Raw genomic sequence first — 27,005 nt, 5'->3', positions numbered from 1 at the left:
AGCGCCAGTAGGCTTTTGTGTGAGAGCGTTTGGAAGCTGACATTACCTTGAGGAAAAAACCATCATCCAAAACAAACCATGGCTAACAGTCAGATTCAGCCGTTTATTTATGATCCAGAATCAGATCCCGAGGCTGAAACTGAACGAGAGCAGCAGCAGCAACGACTCGCTCCAAGCGGGGCTCGACCCGGGTCTCCGGCAGGGGAGGCAGAAGCACTAACAAGGAGGCAGAGATATTTGAAACAGTTTTACTCACCGCATGCGGTTCCAACACACGATCGTGACCCTTTTTCGTTGGGACTGCATTATCCTTAAGAAATAAACGATGTGCAAATCCGTCGTCAAACTGGGCCTTGTTTGTAAAACAAGCATTTTCGAAATGCAGGGAACAAACACTTGCACAACTCCGTTGATGCTCTGTAAAAATAAACTCCATCCACTGGTCCCTTAATGCTGTTTTTTCTTTGGTAATCTGTGCAGGGTTGTCTTGCCCTGGCAACAAAAACACACTCCTTTTGTGACATTTCGCGACGCTCTCGCTCTGCCTCTGATCAGTGATTGTCTGTGCTTAGCCTCTGCTCCACTCTGCTATACGGGAGCGCGCGCTCTTCCGGGAGAAGTGCCCTTAAGACCCATATAAGGAAATTCCGCTCCATCTAACGTCACACAGAGCCATACTCGAAAAAAACTTTCCAAAACTTGTGACAAACTGGAAGGAGTATTTTTGGAACAGAAATACTCCTTCAAACGTACAACTTAATTTTTGAAACTTTGTCCATGTTTAGCATGGTAATCCAACTCTTAAACAGTGTAAAAAACTCAGTATGCATGAAATAGCATTTCACCCCCCCTTTAACAAATATGTAAAAAATATATTTTTACAAAAGTTACCTACTGCAACTTTAAATATGGGTAGAGGACAACACCAAGGGTAGATTTCACGTATGCATGTAAATTACATTATCCCACTGTTTCAACTGAGTATACTGTAACGGTGATGCAACCAAACGCAGCTGGTAAAGTCACAGCATTTCAGCCAGGATTCTCACTCTTATGAAAACCAGATTCGAGGACATTTACAGGCACCTTTTATTTCATATCAAGCACCTTAAGAAATCACATTCCAGTATATGTGTAATAAATTGCAGTTTCATATTTCTTTTTTCATATGTTTCTACATTTAACTGCAAATAACAGTTAAAAACTACCAATTTCTTTACATATTTCAAAAATTCTTTACTACTTTTCTATCTTTGCAATATGTATTTATACACATTAATGCAAAAGTGGTTCAACCGTAACGTTATGAAGCGATGACAATATTTTTTGTACACAAAGAAAACAAAAATAATGACTTTATTCAACAATTTGGTGCGGTGGAGTATCCCTTTAAAGGCAGGTCTCTCAGCCAGTGAGGTGGAAGAAATTCTAATTCTTTCCAAATGGATCTTGTCAATGGCTTTTTTTTTTCTTTGTCATTTCATAGTAACAAATAAATTACTTGTTTTCACAGTTGGTTTCACTTTTTCTTCCAGTCATTGTGTCTGATATGAACGGGAAAACTGAGGTCTTCTTTGGTTCTGACAGATTTGAGATCATGGCTCATTGCATCGGTAACTATGAACTAGGGATGTAAACTGTTGACGAATTACCCGAAAACCTTTATTAACAATTAGTTTAACTAATGACATCGTTGATAATTTTATACATTTACATTATGCTTTATATTTTTGGAAAGGTTACTTCAATTACTGTCATGTAAAAAAGTGTAAACTAGTCTGTGTTCGTCTATGAACAATTCTTTAATTTTGAACTTATCTTTCAAATAACCAACAAGTGAATCATTTATTTAGTCTTGGCAACACATGTGCAACAATCTTATAGTCTCATAAAAGACCGTTTGTACACACACCACGCACATGAAATCAATCACACATACTGTTTTTAAAATTCAAAGAGTACCTTCCACGTATTAGAATGTCAAAAATGTTTGAGTTTGTGGAGCATAAGAATGTGTGTGAATATTTCATACATTTCATATATGTATGCAAAGACTTTATAGCTGTGGCTGGAGTGAGTAACAATAAATGTGCGGGGAGCCCCCTAAATTTGTAATGGTATTAGACCCAAACGGCTGTCATGAATAAATGTACAATTAAATAAGAAAGTGTTGACTGTGGCATTAAATTTAGATCTGCTTATGTTGTGTCTTATGTTTTACACATTTAACAGCTTTGAGCATTATAACTGATCACACACGATTCTGTTGATCTTATGAATGCAATGGCCAATCAGACTACCTGGTACTTGCCTAAAAGATGGATTTATGATGTGTGCAGGGCCGGCACTATACCTATAGTCAGAGCAGGCTGTTGCCTGGGTCCTCAGGCTTTGAGGTGGGGACTCCATAACCGTAACATCCCCTAAATGCAAGTCCACCAGTCAAGACAGGCAGCAAAATACTAGCCTCACTGTCATTGGTATATTTGAATTGTCACTCACCTGCAATTAAACCAATTAATGTTGCTGTTTTAAAGTGTGTCAAAGTAAGTGTACTGTGATTTACTGTTCATTGTCCATTCATTCTCTTTCTTTTATATTGCAGGAGAGAAGTGGGTGGGGCCTCACCCTAACAAGCCCACAGCCACAATGTGATCACTACTCCTCCATGCTCTATTTCACAACTTCTAAATAAATTGTGAAAGTGGTGTAAATTCCCATTGTTTCAATTCAACAGCAGACACACACACACACACTTACATCTAAAACAAAAATATAGCAGACAAATATATCAACTTCTTGGACAAACCTTATTTAAGTTCTCATCTTGCTCATTGATATACATTCATCTTCATATAGATCAGTCAATTTGCCATTAAGATGTTATCTAGTGACATTTAGCTACCAGTTTTAGCTACTTTCAACTGAAAGCAGTTGGCAACACTGCTAGGGGCAGATCTACTGGTGTGGCATTGGCTCACTCTGAGAAAATGCATTGCCACCAGTGTTACCAACTGTTTTACATTTTTTTTACAATTAAAAAATAATAATTGACTATTTTCATATGGTGTAAACTATTTAGCCAATGTCTGATAATGTGTGTAGACCTTAAATAATTTTGATTTTTATAAAGGCTATTCCATTTACTGTCAAGATAAAAAAATAAAAATAAATTATTCAAAAAGCAGTCCTTTCTCTTGCAAGATAAGCAAGCATTTATTCATGCTTTGTGAAATACTTTTAGATAAAAAAATTAAGGAGTTCTAAATTTAGGACTGACACGCCCATTATTTTAAAGATTTTTCCTAAATCGTCAAGTTACAAGCTACTTTTAGCCTTAAGATGTTATGCGAATACAGGTCCCGATTTAAACTTGATAAACTATGTTGGCTCGATAAAGTGTTGATATGGTCTTGACTAGTAAAAGGAGATTTAGAGAGTGTGTGTGTGTGTGTGTGTGAGAGAGAGAGAGAGAGAGATAGTAGGCAGTTGCTAGGGTTTTGCTAAATGGTTGGTATGGTACTCTGGGTGACCTTCCATAACGTCCACCTAAGACAGACGTTTTTGTTGCTCTCAAACATGATGCACTACAATTTGTGATTTATGTCATCTGAGCAGCCTGTGCATTATTACTAAAATATTCTTATATTTACATTAATGAGAGACCTACTGTCATGAGCTCAGAAACTTTTACTAATTTAATAGCCATCATCTTGGTGCCCTGGATATTTATATTTTAATATTTGTTTGTAATAGTTTTTAAACAGTATAGAATACTTTATGGTAATGCTACTGTTCTGCAAATTCATGCACACAGATAAAAATATTTCACATTATATATATATATATATATATATCAGACCAGAAATCCATGATACACTGATTACATGCACTTACTTTGGTTTTGGCATTTACATTTCTAGAATTAAACAATAATTTACCTTATTTACCTGGGTGTAAAATATTAGTCCAGGTCTGATAATGTGTGGACCTTAAAGGAACACTCCACTTTTTTTTGAAAATAGGCTCATTTTCCAACTCCCCTAGAGTTAAACAGTTGAGTTTTACAGTTTTTTAATCCATTCAGCTGGGTACAAAGTGTAGTGTTCCTTTAAAATATTATTCTGTGTTAAATATAAACAATTAGCATGGTCTATAGATTTAGCCAGTAAAGACCTATTTTAAAAATATTGGCCTTTTGTCATGTTTGATCACTTTTTATCATATTTATTTATTGCTTGCTGATTAACCGATTTTAACTGGTTAGTGATGCACCTGAATGTTCAATTGTAAGTTCCTACTATGGACTTTTTGAAGTCCTACTTCCTAAGTCCTAAAACCATCAGCTGTCAGACACTGAATGCAAGTGCTGACGAAACCATTTTCATTCCAAACGAAAAGTAGATGAAAGGTAAACCTGCACACCCTCTTTTACTGTGTTTGATTGAGCCAGGAGTTGTGCCCGGATGTCTGAACATCCTAGAGGAGCTTGAGGAGCTGGATAATCAGGTTTTGGTTTGGTTATATTCCGGAAGAAGAAGAAAATGTTACATATGCTGAAAGTGATAGATGAGATAAGTTTAACACAAGTGGCCATAAAGGCAGTGTCTGAGCATTTAACTGGATATAGTGCAATTTCATATGGTTTGACAGCAGTGAAAGGCAGAATTGGCTCGGCACTATAATAAAGCCTTTGGTTGTAAAAGAAAATAATAATAATGTTTTAGCACTACAGAAAAGGAGGGTGTTACCAACAACGGTAAGTGTAGAGACAGAGCACAGGTGACCAGGGTGGAGCTAAGTCTCCAACAAAGGTGGGACCTAGACAAACACAAGCAGGCTTAGTATACAGTACACCATAAGAACATTCTCTAGAAACAAGAAAGAGAACAAATAAGATGTACTAATTACACTGTATAACATGGGACAGAGTGATGTTTTCAACAACAGGATATCATCTCCATCATGGAAAACTGTCTGAATAGAGACAATCTGAGACACAGACAAAAAAGACTGAGCATCAAGGAGTAAGACAACCACAGTGTCCAGCAGGTAGGCCAATACAGACCTGCAGACAAATGTATTTATTGTGAATTAGTTTATATTATAAAGTGCACAGAACACATCTGATGATGTCAAAACATTCCTCGATTACATCAAAGAAGGACAAAAGACATTATATAGAGCATTACACTGTTCAAATGTTCAGGGTCAGTGTGATTCTTTGTTGTCATTTTTGAAAGTCCTCAAAATACTCTTTATTTTAACATCATAAAAATTTAAAAAGACTGTTTTCATTTTACAATATGTGTGTGTGTGTGTGTGTAATTTATTCCTGCGTTGGCAAAGCTGAATTTTCAGCATTAATCCAGTCTTCAGTGTCAAATGATCCTTCAGAAATCATTTCTTGATACTTAATATTTTTGGTGGAATATTTTTATAAACTGTAATTTTTTTTTGATGACCATAAAGGAATGGCATTTATTTGGAATAGAAATCTCTTTTTTTAACATTGTAAATGTATTTTCTGTCACTTTGAACAACTGAACCTTTGATGAATAAAAGTAAATAAATAAAGTCAAGATATTTATGCAAAATATATGTCAGTTGCTTACGCTGGTTTCCTTATGCACCTCTGTGTATATGACGTGTCGTCGTGTGGTCTTTGTGAATGAAAAATGCAGACTAACAGGTTGAGCATCAAAATCTAAATAAAAAGGCTGCTCCGTGTATGACAGAATTTGAGCTAACATAGCTGCCTTTTACTTTACAGTCTGGAAAAACATTTAGCACATTTAGCTCTTACAGGCCTGGAAAGAACACATTCATTTAGAAGCACAACACAAATGACAATTACACACACAAAGTATGGCAAATGCTACCACTTTTTGTACTGACATTTAGAAACCATAAGATTGGGTGTTCACTGTTTGCTCACAAATGAGGTCCTCTCATATTGCACACAGAGCACAAGTGTGTAGTGTAGCGTCTTTGAGATTACACTTACAAAACACTCTCATCATGTAAACAAATAGAATTCACATTTGTGAAATGTATTTCCTGGTATTCTTCCTATTTTCTCTCTGTAAAAAAACTAATTTTTACTGGAATGAACACTGATGATGAGGTGATGATTTGTCTCTATTACCCAAAGCCTTTTATGCTGATTAGAAAGAGTGATCATGTTACACTGACCCAGAATTCAGAATGTTTTATACTGCCATTATAAGAGATCCTTAGATCTGACATTGTTTCAGTGTTCTGTGTATTTGGACAACAAGAAATACAGCGCTATTTGGTAAACAAGTAGTTAATTAAAAAAAATCTTTTAAATCCATATTCTGTCTCTGCGCAGGATGGCGACCTCTTCAAGTTCTGTGTATTCTGAGTGTAAACCTGGAGACACATTGTGTGGTGAGTAATCATGTCTGTCAGATAAAACAAAAGCATCGTCACCATTTGATGAGTATGTCTCCAAAGTTGTAAGCTAAAATGTAAAAAATGTCACTCTTATTCCATGACAACATGTGATCTGCTCCCTCAGAGATCCGTGTGTATGAACAGGAAGTGATAATCGTACCGGTGTTGTTTTTGATGAGTTTCTTGGTCACGCTGGTGTTTCTCTTGCTGCTGAAGTTCTGTCCTGAGAAGGTGGATCGCCTGCAACCCAGGTCCAGTCGAGCAACCAGGAATAGGAGAACCTTGCAAGGCATTGATGGTCAGTGTCTGCATATATATATATATATATATTCAGAAAACAACATGCCAAGAGTATCATCCATAGATAAAAGTACTATAATACTATTTTAGAGTAGTATTATTTTGGTGGTTAATGTTGGGAATTTATTTATTTATGTTGTATTGCGGTCACATGATTATGAAATTATGATAATATACATTCATGTATTTCTTTTCTTCAGTATATTCCCAATTCCCTATTGGGTTTTTATTAAAGATTAAATCCACTCATACCATTAATACTAATTTTAAAGTTTAACTGCTGCTAAAAAATACAATGTCTGCCAATCCTTCACAGTGTTTTCACATTATCTTTTCACAATGTTCACTTGTTCACTTTATTTCTTCTCTAAGGTTTTGGCAGTATATTGTTCGATGTTTTGTATTATATGCAAAAAATTATAGTCAAAATTGACTGTAAAGCTAATTACAGTAATGTAATTCCTAATTAATAACATACATATAGAATGTCTGTACATAATACAGGGATTTAACATTTGCTTTAGTGATAATGTTGAATCTAAAATGCAAATCACTGTGTTTGCCTGTCATGGCAAGGGTGTATAAACCACACCTCTAATCTACACATTGAGATATGTTTGCACAAAATGGTTTTGATTCTGACTTCAAGTAAGAAAAAATGATATTTGATGGGTAATAAATTTTAAGTTTCCTGTAACATTTTTTTGTTTATACATATACCTTTGATTAATTGAATCCCACCCTTTTTCTATTTCCCTATACGTAGCTCCTCTGGGTCTGAATGTTCTTGAAGGTGAGCCCATAGCAATGGACACTACATCTTACAGCACATTCAACCCAGTTCGAGACCCCTATAGACATGAACATGCCTCATTCAACGCCAACAATGTGGCCTTTACTGATGGCGGAGGCTCTTTTGGCGCCGCAGCTTCAGCCTTCACAAAGCCCAGGGAACTTCCACGACAGCAACTGCCAGAGAAATTCAAAGGGGTGGCTCCTCTCCCAGCATCATACTCACTGAAGTCAGACAGCTCTGTCTCGCTCTACAGGGCTCGTATGGAAAACAGAAATGTGGTGCTGCGTGTCCTTAAAGGTGCCCAAGTAATCAATGATATAGTCACAACGTCTGATTGAGATGTTGAATTCCAGTTTCACTCTTCTTTTTTCATTCTTATACTCAGATTCAGCCAGTAGCCAGGAAAGTCAGTCATTCTTGGGCTTTGCATCCTTCCTTTCCCAGTTAGGGCTCCATCCCTTCTTACCGGAGCTTCTGGGAGTTATATCCCTGCGAGCTCCTCTCATCACTGTTATTGAAGAGATGGAGAACAGAGATCTGCTCGGATTCCTGTGGAGGTGTAGACAGGTAAGAGGTTTGATCAAGATGTTGGAACAGGTAGCAGCTTAACATTGGTCATAATTCTTATAGGGTCACTGACACCAGGGAAAAAAATGCTAAATCTGAAAAATAAAAACAAAATAGCAATAAAAATATATGTATTATTATTATTTTTTTTTTAATGATATATTGGTACAGAGCCCAGGGTTGGTAAATATGGGGGGAAAAAACGACTAAATTAGTAAAAAAAAAAAAAATAAAACATTGCATGCAGTGAAAAAAAGATATTGTGGCCAATGATTAATAGCTAGTTCCCTTGTTTTAGTTCAATCAAACTAATAGACTGTAGCAACAAATGAATAAATCATCAGAACAAATTCTTACCTTTTGGCCATGATATCTGTTTTTTTTTTCTTTTGCATGTTTATCAACTTTTGAAAGTTCTAAAATGCTTGCTATATCTTATGTTGATGATCTCAAAGGTCGTGCAACTAAATAAACTTATTTTGTTGTGAATTAATTTGTCATTTGGTATTAAACAGGATAACGCTGGACCAGACGGCATGTATCAGATGACAGAGAAAAAGATTTTCACCATGGCTTCACATGTGTCCTCTGCACTGGTGAGCACAATGTTGTTATCATCACTTTCTCAGTGTCAAAATCCAAGCATTCTGGCATTTGAAGTGGCAATATAAGCATTTATTGGATGTGATATTTTTGTTTAGTTTCAAAGAAGGATATTGTTCTTTCTCTGTAGGACTTTCTCCATAGCAAAGACCTTCTCCACTGCAACATCAAGGCTCGCAGCGTATTGGTCAGCAGGATTTGTACCGCGAAACTCTGGGGGTTGGGTGATTTGTATAAGAGGTCTTCAGCAAGTGCTGATCACAGTGAAGTTCCTGAGAGAAAAAAGTGGCAGGCTCCTGAGCTATTGGCCAAGAGACCTGCCACTCCAAAAAGTGATGTGTAAGTAAAAAGCACAACACATGTTTTCAGGGAAAACAACATTCACATTTTCACCTCAAATACCTGTGTGTCTTCATCTTTTTGACAGTTGGTCATTTGGGCTGCTACTGTATGAAATGGTGACTCTTGGTGAGTCTGCTGTCCTTTTCTTTTGGAATGATTGAAGTTGACTGTATCTTGCTTAGAAGGATTAATAAATCTGACCTTCTTCTCACATTTTTGTTTATCATATTCTTTATACTTTCAGGTGAGGTCCCCTTTGCTGAAATACCTGCAAAGGAACTTCTACAGTATCATCAGCGAGGGAAAACCCTAAAGAAACCAAACAACTGCTCCAACTCACTGTAAACGCACCTTTAAATTTATTGTTTTATAAAATGATTGTATTGCATTTTTTTCTTTATATAATAAAAAATATAATATCAAAATAAATAATTATTGATACTGCTTTTCTCCAGTTACTCACTTATCAAAGCTTGCTGTCAGTGGAAGGAGCACGACCGCCCCTCATTGGCTGAGGTCAGGCGCAAACTCCAATCAGGAGAGAAGAGTGCCAACGACAGCAGCGTCATCCGGGTGCCTGAGCCAATCAATACTGAACAATATCTGAAGGAAGCGGGATATGGAGAATCCAACAACTACACCATTTTCTAAACTCCACGTAAAAAGATCACATCTATATGAATATATTATTTTGTGTTTGTGGTGTAAACTGTGCATCTCCAGTGCTTCCTGCTGAGAGATGTGAATGTTGACCAGCCATACTGACATTAAAGAATTTGAATGTATGAAATGTTAATTTTAGAGAATGTTTACAGATATTATCCTTTCTTTAAAACGCATTGAACAAATTGCAGTGTTGGCAAATTCTGGGATTTTATTTATGTTGGTCAAATGGCACTTTTGTTGTACAGTTAGATATTTGAACCTGATGCTTGAATGTAATGTAACACTGAGAAGGTCAAACTTACTTGACTGATCTGATCAAGCAAAATTCAAATCATCTTTTCAGGACAGACAAATTAGCAGTAGAAGAGGGTTGTGACTAGAAAGGATACAGCAAAAACTGGAAACTAACAATAAACTGAATTTTCTACTTATTAGATTGTGTTGTATTAATATCTACACCTACCACCCTAAACATAACTCTTACAATAATTCTAAATATAGTAATTATTGTTGTACAGTGTGAGAAAAAATATGCTATACTGATGTGCACATGCCCAGTAGTTTTTGCTGTGTATGCCATCTAGCCTTAACCGTAAGAGAACCAGGTTAATGAAGCAGTCTTGTTTAAAGACACGATTTCCAGCTGACTCAAAGTCTGTTAAAACTTCTTTGGATGATTTTAGCTAGGCTTGTTTAGATGTAACATGTGCATCTTGATTTAATCTGTATTGTATTCCTCTTCAGTCACTGAATCTTCCCCAGTTCTTTCAACACATTTTATACAATAAATAAAAAACAATAACATTTAATCTCTGATATTCTCTGATCTCAATCAAGATCACTATTAAGCATATGTTATTATTTATCACTGCCTCCTCTTCAGTAACTCTTGTTTTGTCCTCTAACAAAACAAGTCAACTAACCGGCATTAAAATTACTGGGTGAAACTCATGTCATAGTTTCAAATTACTCGCTCTTTCAGAGTTCTTTATTGTGCATTCCAAGGATCAATACACATTAGAAAAAGGATAGTTTTTCTTTGTCTTTTTGGCGCCCGGTTGTTTTACAAAAATGTAGGACAAAAAAAAAAAAAAAAAAAAAATTCCGGTTCGAAAGACAACACGACCAACCCATGGCTCATCTCATTGCTCTGTATTTTTCCCGTGACTGCATTATCAAAACCGTGGCCCTGAAGACACTTCAGCAATTCTATTTTTAATTACGTAACACAATTTTCATATCAGCAGACATGGACTGATACAAAATATCCCCACAAAAGCACCGCAACACCGAGACTTTTTGGTGGTGTAAACGATTTATTCTGAAGCAATATTTTAATCGGTGTTCTGTCAGTTTTAACTAAATCCGCATTTTTAAATATTTACCCCAGGGTGCTTTTTACCTTTATAAAGGCCAATATTTTTGACCTTGCAAAATGTATGCATCTTTCATGTCTTATAACTGATCAAGAAATTCGGTATACCCTACAGGGCTGTTACCAATCAAATTACATTTACGCAGCAAAATTACAAATGCGATATTGTTATGAGATAAATGTTTTAAATCAGATTTTGAATATACAATAAGAAATGCATACAGTAGGTGGCGGTAAGTCACTAATTCATCCAACGATTCCTTTTTTTAAAAGGACCTGGCCACCCTGATGTTAACTCACTCCTAGTAATTTGTTGCCCCCTACTGGCATAACGATGTAACCTGCAGAAAGACATATTTAAACTCAATCGTAGCAAATCAAATAATCGAAATCAAACCTTTTTAGCTCATTATGTTTAAAAAAAATTTAATTAAAAGACGTGCATTATCCACTGTCAAAGCCATCAATGCAATATAAAACAAGGACCAGAAACTAACGATATTTGACCAACCAGGAAATAAAGACTTAAGGGAGTATCTGGATGTGAATGTCAAAACACATTCTTTATTCATATTTAAGCATACAAAGAAACTAATCAATTTTCTCTCATAAACATTCACACACTACCTCCTCAGAACGGCACTCAGGTAAAGCTACAAATACTTGTCTATGAGGCTGGTAAATTGTACCCCCAAAAATAATGCTGCTACTTTTTAATACAAATGAAAAGTTTCCTAACCATCTACAGTACAAAAAAAAGTTATTGTTAGTCAGTTCCAATCACTCCTTCAGTCTGTAATTTATATAAAAAATAAAAACCTACTTCCATTCAGCAATACTGTGTAGTGAGAACATAACTACAGATCTTCCATCTCTCCCAGCCACTGAATCATTAAGAGCAGTGAAACAGGAATGCACACATAGAAAGCTTCAGTATGAGATCGCTAATGGCCGCAATGAACATTTTAGATTTCCCGAGTTATACAGAGTATGGGAATCTAATTATATTAACCTAAATGGCACACCGAAGATAATGAATAATCCCTTATTCAGTGCTGATCAACCGAAAACTGGCATTCTAAACAAAAGTAGTGAAATGACACAAAATAAAGGAAGCCCTAAAGCAGGGATCCTCAAATCTAGACCACAAGATCTATGTTCCTGCAGAGTTTAGTATATGCTAATCAATGTCTTCAGGATCAGTAAAAAAAAATCACAGGTAGGTGAGTTTGATCAGGGTTGGAGCTAAACTCTGCAGCACATTGGCCCTCCAGGACAAGATTTGAGGAACCCTGGCCTAAAGGAAGATCCAGCTGTCAGAGGCAACGTACTTGTTTTTTTTATAAAGGCAACTTATTCACATCTTTGACTCTGATAGTCAAAGCACTACAGGTATATTACATTGATTACTGTCTCTAATGTCATTATCAGTCATACTTTGATTATTATTGTTTAACATAACTGACAAACACAAAAAGACACATACATACTGACTTAAATGCTACACATTTACAGTAACTGGTTCAAATCAGAGATGCGAGGCTTACAAGCCCATTCAAACACAGCCAATAGTTTATATATGTAGCCCATCCAAATTATCGTGTTTATCACCTCCAAACTAATCGATTCTGTAATTTGAAGATTATACATTATCATCTTTGTGCTATTGTTTCCCTTTAGGATCACTCTCATTCTTTTTTTAGAACAGTTTGAGAACAGGACAAATTAAATTGAGAACTAGTCAGCTCCAATCTAGCCATCATTGAAAACAATATCATTAAAAAATCCAGGCTTTCACATTTTAACAAAAATACTACAGTAAATAATTTGCTTTTAATAAGGCATCACTTGTTTTCCCCCTTCAGATGTTTTTCCAGTCATGTTTTTTAATTTTTATTATTAATCTCTAGGTCAGCCATAAAATCTAATGTCTTTTCATGCCCATCAGTTTCAGTTTCTTAGGCTGGTGACCGAAGTAAAAAGTTCTAATCCTGCTGCATCTTTCTCTCTCCATCCCTAGTTCAATCCTTCAGGCTGTTGATAGAAGCACAGATTTTGAGAGCAGGACCGAGTTTGATGTTCATGGTGGACATAAGATGCTCTTCCTTAAGTAGCATCAGTGCCTGCCCATCAATCTCCTGTGACAAGAACTGGGATGCCAGGTCCTCACAACCTGACAAGAGATGGAGGAGCACATGATATAATAGATATAGAGGTGAACACAACACATACATCCAGAGGAGCATCAGAAAACTTACCTTGAAGAGAAGAAATGAACTGACACACTTCCTCCACGCTCCAGTGAGAAGGGTTGCCAGATAGGAAGTGGTTCTCATCCACCGGGAGGCCACTTGGTGCTGTGTCATCCAACTGAGGGCCATAGTGGGTTGGTCTTGGGCATGAGAAGGACGAGCCGGGAGAGAGCGACAGGAAGTCTTCCTCTTCCTCACCCTCACAGCTGGAGATGTCCTCAAGACTATTCTGAACGACACTGCAATAGAGAAAAACTGAACTATTTAAAATGTTCTAAAACCGTGGATATTAAAAGTATGATTTTCAGCTCCCCTTTGTGTGACTTTGTATATCTACCCTGTTGATCTGAATTATTATTATTTTTTTTGCATATGTTTTTGAAAGTCTCTTATGCTTACCAAATCTACATTTACCTGATTAAAATTACATTCAAAACAGTAACATTACACAATATTATTACAATCTAAAATAATACATTTTCTATCTTCATATATTTTAAAATGTAATTTATTCTTGCGATAGAAAGACTGAATTTTCAGCAGGTATTACTCCAGTCTTCTGTGTCAAACGATTCTTCAGAAATCATTCTAATATGCTGATTTGGTGCTCACTAAACATTACTAATTATTATTAAAAAATAGTGAAAACAGTTTTAATATGTTTGTGGAAGCAGTGATACATTACATCAGGATCCTTTAAGGAATACAGAGTTCACAAGAACAGCATTTATTTGAAATATTATATATGTCTTTACCATAACTTTACATATTAAATGCATCCTTGCTAAATAAAAGTATTTACATAAAATCTTACTGACTCTAAACTTTTGAATGGTTGTGTACATAAGATTTTAATTGGATTGTCTTATAATCAGGTTGCCGCAATGTCCATTATCTCACCTTTACGGGAAGATGCCTGCCTGTTATTTTAGCACAGGCGATCTCAGAGCTGCTTCTGCGAGGACCTCTGCGTCTAGCAATAACATCCTGCACAGCAGGGGCCCCTGGTGGCCGTTCTACACCCTCAAGACCCCTACTAACACGGTAGTGGTTACTGCAGCTGACATTGTACCTGAATGAAAAGGTTTGGGTGCAAATACAACAATACACAGCACATACTCATTCAGGTAATTCATAATTAATTTTAGATTTTTTATTAAAAAGGCATTTTAAGCATCTATCAATGACTGGGATGATTTTGGTCTTACCTCTTGGCACAGGTTTTGGAACAGAAGCGCTTGGATCGTCTGAACTGGTTGGCTGGTGCAAATCTTAGACAGTATTCGCACTTTAACTCTGTAAACGATAGAAAGGCACAATGTGTAAGAGATTATGCCTGAACAACTTCAATGTAGTAAATATTTTTCAACAAAACTTTGAAACACAAACACTCACTATCAGAGCGGATGTTCTCTGGATGTAGGATGGGTGGAACAGCCACAGGAAGTTCTTTCACTGGCCCAGTCACCTGTCAATCAGAAGGAAACGTTCATGTGTGTTGTAATCTTCTCAGATCTTTGGTCCTCTAAATCACTAACGCTGGATTATACTTCTTTTGTGGTCTAGATAAATCTAAAAACTAGATTTGTATTTAGCAGACAGACTCACAGGGAAAGGTTCGGCTCCCTCCTGGATAACGAAGCCTTCAATGAGGTGAGTGAGAACCTGAGGTTTGACCACAGCCTGTGGGACGGGTGCTCGATCACCCTGTCCTCCTCCACGGGGGAGAGGGAGAGAAATAGAGAGGGTAGGAGGAGAGGAGAATGCCATCTCTGGGACTAAACAGCAAATTGACAAGGAAAAACAGATTGTTCAGAAGAGCACAACATTAATATAAATGAGAAAACAAAATAGAGACAGAACAGTATTTCCTGCACTACTTCATAAACATATTAAATTATAAAAAGACATGCTTATTACATTTTAGAATTATATTTACATTCGTCATATTATTAGATTTACATTAGACGCAAACTTGCAGTAGGATTTGGATGTGACAAGAACACGTCAAAAAGAAAAAATCATTTGATGTCAAGATTTTTTTAAAGATTACATTTAACAACATTAATAAATGATTAGTGAGTGAGTGTTGATGGCAGAGGTAATGTAATGATAGATATTGAGGGAAGTGAGCATCAACCAACAACAGGAAAAAAAATCATGATAACCAAAATGGAACCTATATATATATTGTGCAACTATAATAATTATTGTACAGTTATTCATTTGCAAATGTGTGTGTAAAGATACACATAAAGTTTAAAAATACTTTTTAAAAAGTATGACTTAAACCGTTGAATCAAAATGTGACCAGCAACACTTCCATTTTTAACCACATAGGCTATATTTATTACAGCATATAAATAAATAAATATGAATATAATTTACAAATTTATAGGAACTTCTCCATTTTAATATATAAATGTTATTTATTCCTATAATGACAAAATTTTTTATTATAACATTTTTAAACAGTTGTCCTGCTTAATGTTTTTGTGGAAACCAAGGCACATTTTTTTCATGATTCTTTCACAAGAGAGTATGTGCAAAAGAACATAATTTGTTTGGAATATAAATCTTTTGTTATATTATAAATGTGTTTACTCTTACTTTTGATCAATTAACTATAGCCTTGCTCGCTACAACTATTTATTTCTTTTAAAAAATCTTACTGACCCAAACCTTTGAAATGTAGTGTATTATTATTATTATTATTATTATTTAGTTTTTAACAGAAGCATTTTGCCTATGGCTCACCTGTATCTAGTGAGGGAGCTGGTGAGAGAGGAGGAGCACAGTCTTGCATTGACGGACTTGCATTGACGGCCTCGGCTGACATCTCATGGGGTAAGTCGGATTCAGATTTTCTTTTTAACGGAGCAATCCCAGTCTTCGTCTATAAGAGAAAGATGATCACTTGACTGTCACAGAATGGACAGACCATAGGAAAAGAGAGTTCAGCCATTATCTACTAACCTGAGCTGGTCCAGACTGAATGAAAACAGAATCTCCAGAGTTATTCTGTCCATCCATCGAGTGTGTGACCGAAGCGGGATTACCCTGACTCAACGCTGGGCTCTGATTGGTTTGCATCGCAGACATTGGGAGGGCACTTTGGGCTGTTTTAAGGCACATGCCGGCTCCGCCAGTTTCCACAGCAGACACCATAGTAACAACATTATTGACAGGCATGACAGCCGTGGCGTCCTGCTGGGCACAACAGGTCCGAGCCTGGGCCACTGCTAAAGCCTGGGAGTTTCCTAGTGCGCTCTGCCTGGCTCCAACCAGCTGAACTGGGACGTGGGGAGGGTGATGGCCTCCCATGGCCTGGCCATTGTTGGGCGGTGCTGGGAGAATGGGAGGTGGGTGGCGAGGGGGCATCTGCACTGGAAGCCGATGCCCCTGAGCAGTTTTCGGTTGAATGGGCACATGTCCTGTTCCATGAGCCAGTTTTTCAGTGCTCAGATTTGCCCCCGTCTGCTGGAGTGGCTGCACAACTAATGTCTGGGCAGTCAAGTTAGATTTGGTTGCCACAGTGCCCATCGGATAGCCTTGAGAAGAGGTAGGAACATTGGAGGTGGGCACCAGGATGTGGGTTACGGTGGCCGTAGCAGCTGGTACTCCTCGAGCCTGGCACAAGCCAGATTGAGAAAGGAGGAGCTGGGAGAGAGGGAGCGAGGGGGAGGGCGAGGAGGACGAAGGATTGGAGGAACCTCCTGCTTGCTGTGGGTTGACAGCGGATTGGTTACCACCCTTCACGTTGAGGCCAGGAATGCTGGGATTGGTGGCACTGGAGCAGTTTTGCAGTTTGGTGTTGGCGAGTGGTTGAGTCTGTGGTTGAATCTGCTGGGCTGACTGTCCAAACTGCTGCTGAGTTTGCTGATTAAGCGGGAATGAGCCTTAAAGGTCAGGGAGAGAAAGAGAAACTACAGTTCATTTCACAGTCAATGCATTTGGGAATGATTGTAGCAGACATATACATTTAGGAATTTGAAATGCAATACAAGGCAGATCAACAGGGAGTGATTGTGTACATGTATTATTAGCCTTGTAAAATTCAACAATTGGCTTTCTGTGACACTTGGTAATAGATGTGTTAATGTTTAAACTTGACAGATAAGGACAGTTATTTAGATGAATAACAGATAAAGTTGTTTGAAATTGCAAGAATGGCTTTTGATTGTCTTGGTAATATCATTAAGAACAAGTTGAAAATTACAAGCCAATCTGAAATGTTTTGCCATGTATACCATTGTTTTGTTTTTTTCTCGGCAAAAGTGTTTATGAATGTTGTCATGGAGTTTCCTCTATAATTATAATAAGTGCAAAACGTTCAGCAATTATTGCATATTTTCTTTGTATGGTAAATAAAACCTATCATCCTATTATTATTATTTTTTTATTACTGTTATTCCAAGCTTTGGGGTGGATAAGGGTTTTCAATGAGTGAAATATCTGAGATTTAGTATCTTATGCTCATCTGAAATGTATTTTTTTGATTAAAAATACAGTAAAAACAAATACATTAAACATAAATAAATAAAAACAATTATAAAACAAAGTATCTGTCATTGCTTAAAAAAAGATCCCAAACTCATGAATGGGTAAATGTGAAAAAAATTAATAAATAAATGATTATTTAAATATATTATTGTTTAAAAAATAAAATGATACTATATCAAATGAAAAACATGTTAACATATTTATATTAATAATAAAAAAAGATTAATACTAAGATAAGAAATATAAACTTAAACTAAATTATAAATATAAATTTAAAAAAAATAAATAAATAAAAATTATAATAATTGCTTGTGTGCTGGAGCAGGGCAAGTGCAATCTAAACAACAGGCTTGACTGGCCAAGCAGAAAAAAAAACATATTTTTAAGACCTGTAATATCTTCATTTTAATCCTCACCACTTGTTTCCTTCCTGTCTGCAAACTCAGTCTTCACAGTAGCCACCCTTGGAGTGGAAACGCAACGCATAGCCAAGTTCTGCACCTTAAAAATTGCAGACAGACAAAGGCAAAATAATGAAACGTGTGAAAGGAAGAAGGGTACACCAACATCACACTGAACAATTATTTTAACACTACGGTCTAACCAGATTTCTACCAACAATTAATATTTCATTCAAAACTGACAGTGAAATGCTATGAAACAAATTATATTTGATGTTCAATATACAGTTATATTCCTCAGGATTTTAGACCAATAAGATCTGATCAAAGACACAAAAACCATAAAAACAGGTTTCATTGCATGGTGAAGTTACTTAGCAAATAGGAATTATCACTTACTACACTACTACAGATTATGGCACAGTTTAAATGTCAAAAAAAAATAATATAAGGCCAAATGTCACACCTGATCATTGTCTGGCTGGTTACTTGAGGATGTGGGAACGGTTTCCTGTTGCTGCTGGGGTTGATGCTGTTGGGCAACCGTTGCAACAGCAGCTGTCGCCGTGCCACCAGGCATGAAAATGAGCTGAGGGGTGAGAGGTGCCCTGAGAGAGCGGTTTACCTGTGAGTGGTGAGAGCAGTAAAATTACACCCTCAGGAAAAGAGTGAGCTTGGATAAACATTACATTAATGTCAGCAGGTGAACACTTTTATACTGTTGTACGGTGTCATTACAAGCTGTAAAAACATACATTAGGCCTTGGTCTGGATTTAAGTGCACTCTGACAATACACTTACTCTCAGGTACATCTGACCCTGTCCACCTGAGTTTCCACCCAACAAAACTGACTGACTGAGGGCTGTTGATGTAGCAGAGGTGGCAGGTCCCACTGGACGAGGGTTTGTTATGGTCCCTCCACCAGAGGTGGTACTTAAGTTGACCTAAAAAAAAAAAAGAACACCATAGATCAGCTCAATTTAATAAAACATTCCAAATTTATCGTCAAACAAACATAAGCTCATTTTCATAAAAAATAATTAGAACTGAGCACAGTTGTAATTTCCATTAGCCATGTCACACATTTAATAGATTCAAAACAACTCACTGTGCCTTGCGCTGAACTAGCTTGAGAGACACTGTTACTGGGAGAGCTGGACTGACGACTGGCTGCAAGAGTTGCCTGAAAGTATAGAAAGGAAATCTCTCAGGGTGAAATACTGAAAAAAAGACATTTGTAGAATAAAAATACAGATGGTACACTTTTTGGTGTAAAAATAATAAAATTTATGAAAAAATACATTTTATTGAATGTTTTTAATAACAACAATAGGAATGGTAATTATGGTAAATACATTATATTAATAGAAATATAACCATTATTAGCAATTTTTTTTTTATAACTCCATAGTAATACATTTCCATTTGCAATAAATAACTGGAAAGTTTACAACTGCTGTGTAACTCCATAAAGGCTATGAATTCATAAACACTTTGCTGAAAAACAATTACAATAAAATATGGTTCAAAACAATGCTTTTGTATGTTAATTTGTATATCATCACCATTATGCCAGACATATTTTTGTATATCATTGCACTTGTATATCATTGCTTTTTTGTTGATTTTGATTACTTCCATTGTCCTCATTTGTAAGTCACTTTGGATAAAAATGTAAATAACTAATAATTTTTTTGTGGATTTTGCTTGATATGATTTACTGACTGAGTCTGACCTGTTGCACAGCAGCCAGGTTATGGAGTTGAGCACTGTTGATCTGCTGCTGCAGCATCAGTTGCTGGAAGTACTGAGCTGCATTGGGCTGTCTCTGTAATGCTTGTAGTGCCTGGAAACATATGTATAAGTACAGACAACTACATTTCCCACAATTCAAGACAAATCACACAGATGCATTGATGGAAATAAGTGATTTAAATTACACTTCTACAGTTTGGCTGTTAGTGGAGTTTGCAGTGGATTTGTGACCCACCTGCACAGCTTGCCTTTCATAAAGAGACATCTGAGCTATCTGAGGGGGGCGGGAGTTGCCCCCTGATGCTGCGCTGCTATTGGCTGAGCTAGAGTTGGTCTGGTCTTCTCCTGCCTCCATGCTCACTGGATGGACGACCAGTCAATCAAACTTTGTAATAGAACACCAGAGAGAGAGAGAGAGAGAGAGAGAGAGAGAGAGAGAGAGAGAGAAAATGCATAAACAAATGATTAAGAAGAGGTTTTATGCTTACCTTTTCCCTAAAATATGAATTTAAACAGCTAATTATAATCAAAACAAAGAAGTAGAAAAACACGTTCGCACATGCACACTTGTTAGAGCACCCAAGTCGTTAAAATCTTTTGATAGAATATCTTAAAACCAACCAAACAATGTTACTTAGTTTTACTGTATATAACATTAGAAATTAATATATACAGTTTAATGTAATCTGTCATCTGCGGGTGATAAATGTTCGGGGTTCTGCTGCATTATTTCTGTGCAAAATATTCACCTTTCACCATGTTGCGAAGCATACTATACTAAATATTATCATGCACAATAATATATTTCCATATGTGTACAAGCAGAAACAATGTATTGGGTGAAAACAGACACCATGTCCACCCCCAGTATCTCATCCGCTGCTGCAAAAATGTTGGCGAAGTGGCGACTCCCAAAGTGCCAAACAGACAGAATTTTACCTCTCTGCGATCGGCCACTGTTTTGTCTTCCCTGTGTCGTAATGGAAACAACCACCCCTGGCTGAGCCACGGTGCTTATGATATCGATATAATATAGTTCCAGTGTTTATTTTTTGCTTTTGCAAGTATTGTTGGAATTCTCCAAACAACGGTGATTGCGATGAGGCTCAAAAGCGACGAAGCCCCGCCCCGCCCCGCCCCCCGCACTGTTTACTTACTTTTTCCGGCGCCAAAAATGACGTACAAGATAGAGGTCTGCAGCGGCGTTAATTACACAAAAGTCTGCTCGTCTGTCTGTCTGTCTATCGCTGTCTGTACAATAAATAAATAAATAAAATATTTAAAAATTAAAAATAATAATAATAGCGGAAAACATGAACGTCAAGCTCTTGAATGTTAAATCAAACATTTTGATTTCTTATCAAACATGTTGATTTCTTAAATAACAAGTAAATAGTATGTATAGCCTATATGTCAAAAAAAATAAATGAAAATAAAATTAATCAAATGGTGAAACCATTAAGTAAAAAGCTCATTCAAACACTCTTTCTTTCATTAAAGCATGCACATATAGCAGTACACAATTCTCAAAAAAAATATTTTAAACAAATATTTAATATATATGTATTAAATATATTAAATAAATATATTAAATAAATATATTAAATATATATATATATATATATATATATATATATATATATATATATATATATATATATATATATATATATATATATATATATTTTCATTCACTCCTTCAAGTGGATTATAATAGTGGACTGACACAGGGATCAGTGAATGAGGAAACGGGAGATTCCAGACACAGCAACTGTCTAGAGTGGATGCGTCAAATTAAACATTTCAAATCCATTTGTCCTGTTGTTGGAAGTAGCAGAATCACACATGCTTTGCCAGCATGCATCTTTATTTGCTTTTAACACAACTTGATGCTCACATCATGTTTAGATGGGTGAGAAGATAAATTACATTTATTTAGGTTTAAGGGCAAACGTTGATGACTTTACAAATTGCAGGTTGGGGAACCATGCTGGAGTATACTAATAAACTGTATTGTAATTTTAATAACAAAATGCATTGTATCCAGAGCCGATTCTCCCAATACACAAATTACGCAACCTGTGTAGGGCCCCCAGATGTCTAGGATTTGGCACTGATTGTATCACTTTCACATATAATCACTTTCTATGAGATATTCACTGTGCATTTTAAGCAATATGTAAATAAAATGTTTTAAGACCAGTGAAAGACAAAATGTCATGTCTTTTCAATGCAACAACTAATAAGCTAATAAAGATTCCTATCAAACAGGAAACAAAAATAAATTAAATGTCAGCCCACTTATTTCTCTATTCTCTTGTCGGTAAATTCTCTTGACCCCCCTCTCTCTCTTCTTCTTTTTCCTGCTCCTTCGCCCCTGATGCCTTTGCTCCTCTCTCTAAGAGAGTTTGGTCAATAATTTATGAATTTGCTGACTGACAGGGTAACAGGTCTATAGCAATAGTCCATTGCCATTCACCTACAGGTGCATCTCAATAAATTAGAATGTCGTGGGAAAGTTCATTTATTTCAGTAATTCAACTCAAAATGTGAAACTCGTGTATTAAAATAAATTCAATGTAATTGTGATGATTTTGGCTCACATTTAACAAAAGTGCACCAATTCAACAACATCTCAACAAATTAGAATACTTCATAAGACCAATAAAAAAAGGTTTAGTGAATTGTTGGCCTTCTGGAAAGTATGTTCATTTACTGTACATGTACTCAGTACTTGGTAGGGGCTCCTTTTGCTTTAATTACTGCCACAATTTGAAAATGTCTATGGGACATTTTGGATTCAGAGAAGAAGATGATTTTTGTGGGTTGTGTTTGTGAGCAGGGAGGTAACAGATTGGATGAACAGCATTGTGAGTTCCCACCACCGCTGAGGGTAGGGATTTTAGCTGAAAATCTAAATTATTGGTGGTTAATTAAAACTATTTATTTACAGAAAACTATTGTAGCAAATCATAAGTGGTGTTATTTTAACTTTAAACACTTTTATGTAATTTTATGTCTTTTCAATAATTATGGCCTATATGGCTCCTCATACCAATCTAAATGATTTGAGGAATCTTGAAATCTCATAAACTGCCAGCTAAACTAACAATTAAATTGCAAATGTAAAAAAAAAAGAGCTCCATAAATGTTGTTTCTTATACTTAAAATAGTGTTAAAAAGCTTTTTCTCTCTCTCTCTCAAGCATGTGCAGTTACAATAAGCACAAGTCAAAGGTTTCTATGGGAACCGGAGCTTCTAACAGCAGCTGCACAGAGCTGTTGAAAAACTTATACCAACTTATTTTTCCTTGAATTACAACTCGACTCATCTCTTTTTCTTCTCACATTGGGAATGACGTTGCCCTAATTTATCAGGAAGGTAATACTCCCTTAATTTTGGATGTCATCAGATCTCACTTCTTGCATTGTTTCATTGCAGTGAGAAGAATATTAACTAATAATTAATTTGTCACAGCCTCAATTTTAAACACGTGCTTCTCTTCTCTCCTATTATGATCTCAGTTCCGTACATGTTCGTTTTTTTGGAAGCACTGTGATCTGAATTATCCTATCGATCCCAGTGCATGTTGGGAGAGCTGTTACTGCTGAGCATCTGAAGGGTGAGGAGTGTTGCAGAGGGTGGTGGAGGATTTCATTGACAACTTCTCCTCACTGAGAATAATGCACAATAGGCCTTGATATTGTTACCGGATTTGTGCTTATTACAGTTTGACATTAAAACGAGCTTCAATTCAGTGTCTTTATGTGACTCTCTCCATCTTAAGAGAGCTATTAGGGTGCGAAGCCACTCATTCGATACCTTGGGAGTAACAAAGAAGATAGGCAGTGTAACAGGGCACCGACTAAAGGTCAGCAAATAGTAGTTACACACCAATGTTATCTTAATACATGTAATGAGTTATGTTAAAAAGGACATCTTTATTTTTTCTGCACTGCTAAAACACAGGAAAGGGATGGTGGGAGGTAAGAACAAACACTTAAAATATCTTACAGCTATCTTAAGTGTAATGCAACTTACATCTGCTCACAGTAGTTGTCTATGGTTTCATATTTTGTCACTCAGAGTGACCAGACAAGCAATGTGGGCTACACTGAGACGAGAGGTCAAACCAGTCCCTAAGATGCCTCCTAGATGAAAATCACATTTCTGAGGCCGAAGCACAAGACTTCCACACAGTTCAAGATCCATTGAAGAGTGCAAGGGATAAAGATAATTTAACTAAAACTTTGTGTATTAAGGTAAAATTATACTAGCTTCAAGTGTAGTCAAAAAGATACAAGAATTCAGATACTGTATATTATTTTAATGTAGTTTAGATTCAATAGCTGCTTATAGCGGATGTATCCCAGTGAAAGTGGGTTTATTCATTCAGTATTTCAGTTTGATTCATAGTGGGGGGTTAAATGATCTGATTAGCTGTATTCTGATTGAACTTTCCATCTACCTTATTTTTAATACACGTACAAGGCCCCTGTCTGTTGTGGTTTTAATTTAGGTGACATTTAAGATTAAAATGGAATCATAAAACACAGATTTGCAGCAGAGATGGGTTTTAGCATTTACAGCACTTTGCTATTCTTCAAGTGGTTTACTTGTAGTAGATAAATCAAAATCTAATGCATTCACTGGAATTAGGTGTTAGAAATTTGTTTACCATATCCTACACAGGAGTGCACTTCACACAATGTAACTTGATCACAAACTAACAAGTGTTTTGCAACAAAACCTTTAGTCTAGTTTGGGTCCATTATACAGCTTTAGAGTCTCTAAGATCATTCAGTCAATTTGCTAAAGTGATACTTCACTTTAGTCCATAAAATTAAGAATGCAACATTTAATTTAAAATATTGAATGTACCTACTTATTTTATGAAAGCACGTAATAGTTTGACTCAAATGAAGACAAGATTATTTGGAACAAACCATTTTTATTGAAAACTTAAGGGAGCAGAGTGTCCCTCCACCCCTCTGAGAGGAATGAGTTTAATCCTCCTCTTCATCATCACCACCTCCACCACCACCCTGGGCCTTCTTGGCATTCTTTCGCTTTACTCGGCCAGGGCGGCCACCACCATACGGAGAGCGGAGAGAGAAGTCGATGTGCTTCTGGCTGTCCAGCCTCACCACAAAGGAGGGGATGTTCACAACCTGCTTACGCACCCTGCAGAACATAAATGAATCAATACTTTGGCAAATGTGCAAAGGTTACTAAAGGCTTCAAAGTTGATACTGCAGATCTCGAGGCCTCATTGACGAGGAATTCTTGACACCACTGACAGTCTGACAGTGTTTAGTTTAATCACAGGCCAAGAGAAGTGCAGTTTTGTTTCAGTACAATATCTGCCAAGTGCCCATATATATACCTGGTGGACTGTTTTGTGCAATAAAGCCCCCCAGACATCAGCGGGAGCTGTGGTTTATGGGCTTATCTTTTACGAGCAAAGGTATACGGTTTAATCACCGAATTGACCTTGCAGAATATACCATTTCCCCTCACACGGAGGGGTTTAAACATGGGCAGCTAATGAAAGAGGAAGAAAACCTCAATGCATGTTCAGAAAACCAGGATGGTAACCATCATACCACACCCACACGTACAGGAAAAAGACAGCTAACATGATTAAAGTCCTGAACTATAAGGGCTTGAATAATTCAGCTCTTACCGGATGTGCCTCTGACGAATGAGCACACGAGCATGATGGATGCTTTTGGCCAGTCCAAGCTTGAAGACCTGAGTCTGCAGCCTCCTCTCCAAGAAGTCCCTCCACTTTCAAGCCCAGAATGTAATCAAGCTTCATCTTGCCCTCATCCAGCACACCAATGCGCACCAGACGCCTGAGCAAAGCATTACCTAGAAGTAAAAGTTGAACAGTTAGCAAAAAAAAAAAAAAGTGATAATTTCAGATATCAAATTTATAGTAATAAGATGGCCTCATTGACGAGGAATTCTTGGCAACACTGACAATCTGACTAGTACTCTTTTAAATCACTGGCCATTAAGTTTTAGGCAAGTCAGCTAGTTTACCCTCAAAGAGACGCTTCGGATCCTTCTCATCCAGAGTGAGAAGCTCTCTGGCAGCCTTGCGGATTTTGGCCAGAGTGAATTTCACCCGCCAGACTTCTCTCTTATTTCTGAGGCCATACTCGCCTGTGGAGAAAAAGAAATCCAGATTAAAAAAAGTTTTAATAATAATAATAATAATAATAATAATCTGCAATTAATTTTTTTTCCTTACCAATGAGTTTCAACTCCTGGTCGAGACGTGACTTCTCGAAGGGACGTCTTGGGGTGACGTATGTCTTACTACAAACCCAGCTCCTGGCAACCGGCATGGCCACTTATGGACGCCTGGGAATCAAACATTAAACTTATAGTTAATATAAACGGTTATTAAAACTGTAACACTCAGCCAGTTCACAACCATCATATCCTATTGGTAGTTACAAAACACTTTGACAAATTATTTTATTACGGGCCCAACCTCAGTTATACAATTTAAATTCCAAGTAAAATAACAATTTAATAATTCAACAATTCAAGGTAGAGATTCAATTAAATTGGAGAGCACGAGGTATCAATTCGTGACTAGGCCTGGGACGCGCCTTGTGGAAGCACGTTGCGCTAAAGCTCGTCGCTCCACATAATATAACTTAACGTTACTTACGAGATACTGTTGCGTATAAAACAGCCCCTTACTATATTATTATTTCATAATGTTTAGGTGAACGGGTATTCGGTCAGAAACAAGGACAGAAATACTGAAGGCCATGCCGCCATTACCTGTCTGTATCAGGCTCGCCAAGAAAAGAGAACGTGCGTTCTTGCTTCCCGGATATTTATATGTGCTTTTTAAACTACATTACCCACAAAACTTTGCGAGTACGGTCAGATGTCTTCCGTTAACATCACGATTTATGAATTGTTTGCTTCCCCTGCTGGTCAAAATATGAATTTCTGTCAAAAATAATAATTACAACCGAAGAACTTGCGAAAGCTGCAA

General features: G+C 36.7%; 2 protein-coding genes and 1 pseudogene across 2 annotated transcripts; 1 reads left to right on the top strand and 2 right to left on the bottom strand.

Moving 5' to 3' along the window:
* Window positions 1-4,893: 4,893 nt before the first annotated feature.
* Window positions 4,894-10,469, top strand: LOC113099613 (tyrosine-protein kinase STYK1-like). The gene is made up of 10 exons (XM_026264492.1): window positions 4,894-5,052; window positions 6,356-6,414; window positions 6,545-6,718; window positions 7,487-7,813; window positions 7,902-8,083; window positions 8,599-8,679; window positions 8,817-9,025; window positions 9,114-9,154; window positions 9,273-9,369; window positions 9,484-10,469. The coding sequence occupies exons 2-10, from the start codon at window positions 6,357-6,359 to the stop codon at window positions 9,677-9,679; spliced, it is 1,365 nt and encodes a 454-aa protein (XP_026120277.1). The 5' UTR covers window positions 4,894-5,052; window position 6,356; the 3' UTR covers window positions 9,680-10,469.
* Window positions 10,470-12,763: 2,294 nt separating this feature from the next.
* Window positions 12,764-20,935, bottom strand: LOC113099614 (polyhomeotic-like protein 1; annotated as a pseudogene).
* A 3,980-nt stretch (window positions 20,936-24,915) lies between these two features.
* LOC113099615 (40S ribosomal protein S9-like) lies at window positions 24,916-26,353 on the bottom strand. Its single transcript, XM_026264493.1, is given in 5 exon segments — window positions 24,916-25,165; window positions 25,668-25,765; window positions 25,767-25,855; window positions 26,030-26,152; window positions 26,241-26,353. Coding segments are annotated over 5 exon segments (585 nt in total). The 5' UTR covers window positions 26,338-26,353; the 3' UTR covers window positions 24,916-24,987.
* Window positions 26,354-27,005: the final 652 nt, after the last annotated feature.

The sequence above is a fragment of the Carassius auratus genome, unplaced genomic scaffold (assembly GCF_003368295.1).
Source record: "Carassius auratus strain Wakin unplaced genomic scaffold, ASM336829v1 scaf_tig00216982, whole genome shotgun sequence".
Taxonomy (NCBI): domain Eukaryota; kingdom Metazoa; phylum Chordata; class Actinopteri; order Cypriniformes; family Cyprinidae; genus Carassius; species Carassius auratus.
The sequence above is the reverse complement of the archived record's forward strand: the minus strand, read 5'-3'. Positions and strand labels throughout refer to the sequence as shown.